The sequence below is a fragment of the Lucilia cuprina genome, unplaced genomic scaffold (genome assembly GCF_022045245.1).
Source record: "Lucilia cuprina isolate Lc7/37 unplaced genomic scaffold, ASM2204524v1 Scaffold_2932, whole genome shotgun sequence".
Classification (NCBI taxonomy): Eukaryota; Metazoa; Arthropoda; class Insecta; order Diptera; family Calliphoridae; genus Lucilia; species Lucilia cuprina.
Window position 1 is genome coordinate 1 of NW_025807876.1, and position 1,659 is coordinate 1,659.

Sequence of the window (1,659 nt, forward strand, 5' to 3'; positions counted from 1 at the left end):
AGTCTAGTCTATAGTCTAGTCTATAGTCTAGTCTATAGTCTATTATATAGTTGAGTCTACAGTCTGGTCTATAATCTATTATATATTTTAGTCTACAGTTTTGTCAGTCTGTAGTCTAGCCTTTAGTCTATCTAGAGAAATGATGGTGGAAGATTCTCTTAAAGCAAAGTTGTATAGAAAAATTTAAAAAACATTTAATTAAACCTATAACTATAACTACGTCCAATAATTCATAATTTTCCAACTAATTTTCTCATTTTCCTTTTCGCATTTACAGCTGGTATCCGGTAATCCAAATCAACGTAATTGGCGTGGTATACTCATTGCTTTATTGGTCATAACAATAGTTTTAGCTTTAATTGTAACATCAGTGGTGAGTACAACAACAAACTCAAGGAACTAAGACAACAACAAATTAAATAAAAACCAAACACAGAGGTCAACTAAATAGCAACAATTACTTAATGTTTAAAACACGGAATGTCCATTAACAACAAAAAAATAAAAAAAAAATAAACAAATTTCCAAATAATACCAAAAAAGGACATGTCAAAGTGAACATGTTTTAGTGGAATTTGTTTTGACATTTTGCATGTCAATGTATTAAACCCCAATATATTGTTTTTTCAAAATATTTTTAATATTTGTATAAAAAAAAAAACTAGAAAATATTTTTTTAGCAAATTAAAACAAAACAAACAAATATAAATAATCCTTTATTTTAGTCATAAAGTTTATGTGTGCCCTTCTTTTTTTTGTCTCTTCTTTTATCATTCTTTTTAAACTTTGTTTTTTGTAATTTTTTTAACTATTTTATTATTATGATTATTTTTGTTGTAATAATTGAATGTCCATCATGTGGATGTATGAATGTGTGCCAAAAATATTGTTATTTTCATTATTGTTTTCCTTTCTCTCTATCTCTTTCTCACCCTCTTTTCTTTATTCCTCCAAATGTGGTCCTTTGGTTTAAATACAATTTTCATTTTTGTAATAACATTTGCGTATGTGTATGTGTGGTATATATATTTTTTTCTTCTCCTTCCTCTATCTCTCTCACAAAACACAAAACAATTGGTTTTAATGAAATATTTTTGCTATTTTTGTTTATTTCTTTTTATTCTTTTGTATATTTTTCTTTGGTTTGAGGCACTTGTTATGTTTTTCTTGCCAATTTTTATTTCCCCCTTTTTTTCTTTTTCTTAATTATTAACTATTTGTTTTTATAACTTTTTTGTCTTCAAATTAAAACCTCTTTTGTCTATGGTTGTTGTGCTAAATCCAAAAATAAAAAAATAAACTTATTAACAAAACTATATTTTTGGTTTGTGTGTGTATTTGGTTTGGTTTTGTTAATTTTAAATTATTCATTTGTTTGGTTTTATATTTTGTTTGTTAAATGTTTGGTTATGTAGAAAACGTCATATAAAATTCTTGCTTTTATAAAAGGTACTTCTCACTCCCCCCGATGAAGGGCCCAGAGTCAAAGGTCAACGTCTTAAATTACAAGAAATTGTTGATGGCGTATTTATGCCACAAAAAACCAATGGCACCTGGGTAAATGGTGAGTTAAACTATTGTTGAATGTTATTTAAACTATGACTAGACTATGACTAGACTATGACTAGACTATGACTAGACTATGACTAGACTATGACT

The 1,659-nt window shown here is 27.0% G+C and overlaps 1 protein-coding gene across 1 annotated transcript; it reads left to right on the forward strand.

Moving 5' to 3' along the window:
- Positions 1–277: 277 nt before the first annotated feature.
- LOC124421148 (dipeptidyl aminopeptidase-like protein 6) lies at positions 278–1,564 on the forward strand (the record flags this gene model as incomplete). Its single annotated transcript, XM_046955974.1, has 2 exons — positions 278–373; positions 1,450–1,564. Coding segments are annotated over 2 exons (211 nt in total), but the record flags the coding sequence as incomplete, so codon positions are not given.
- Positions 1,565–1,659: the final 95 nt, after the last annotated feature.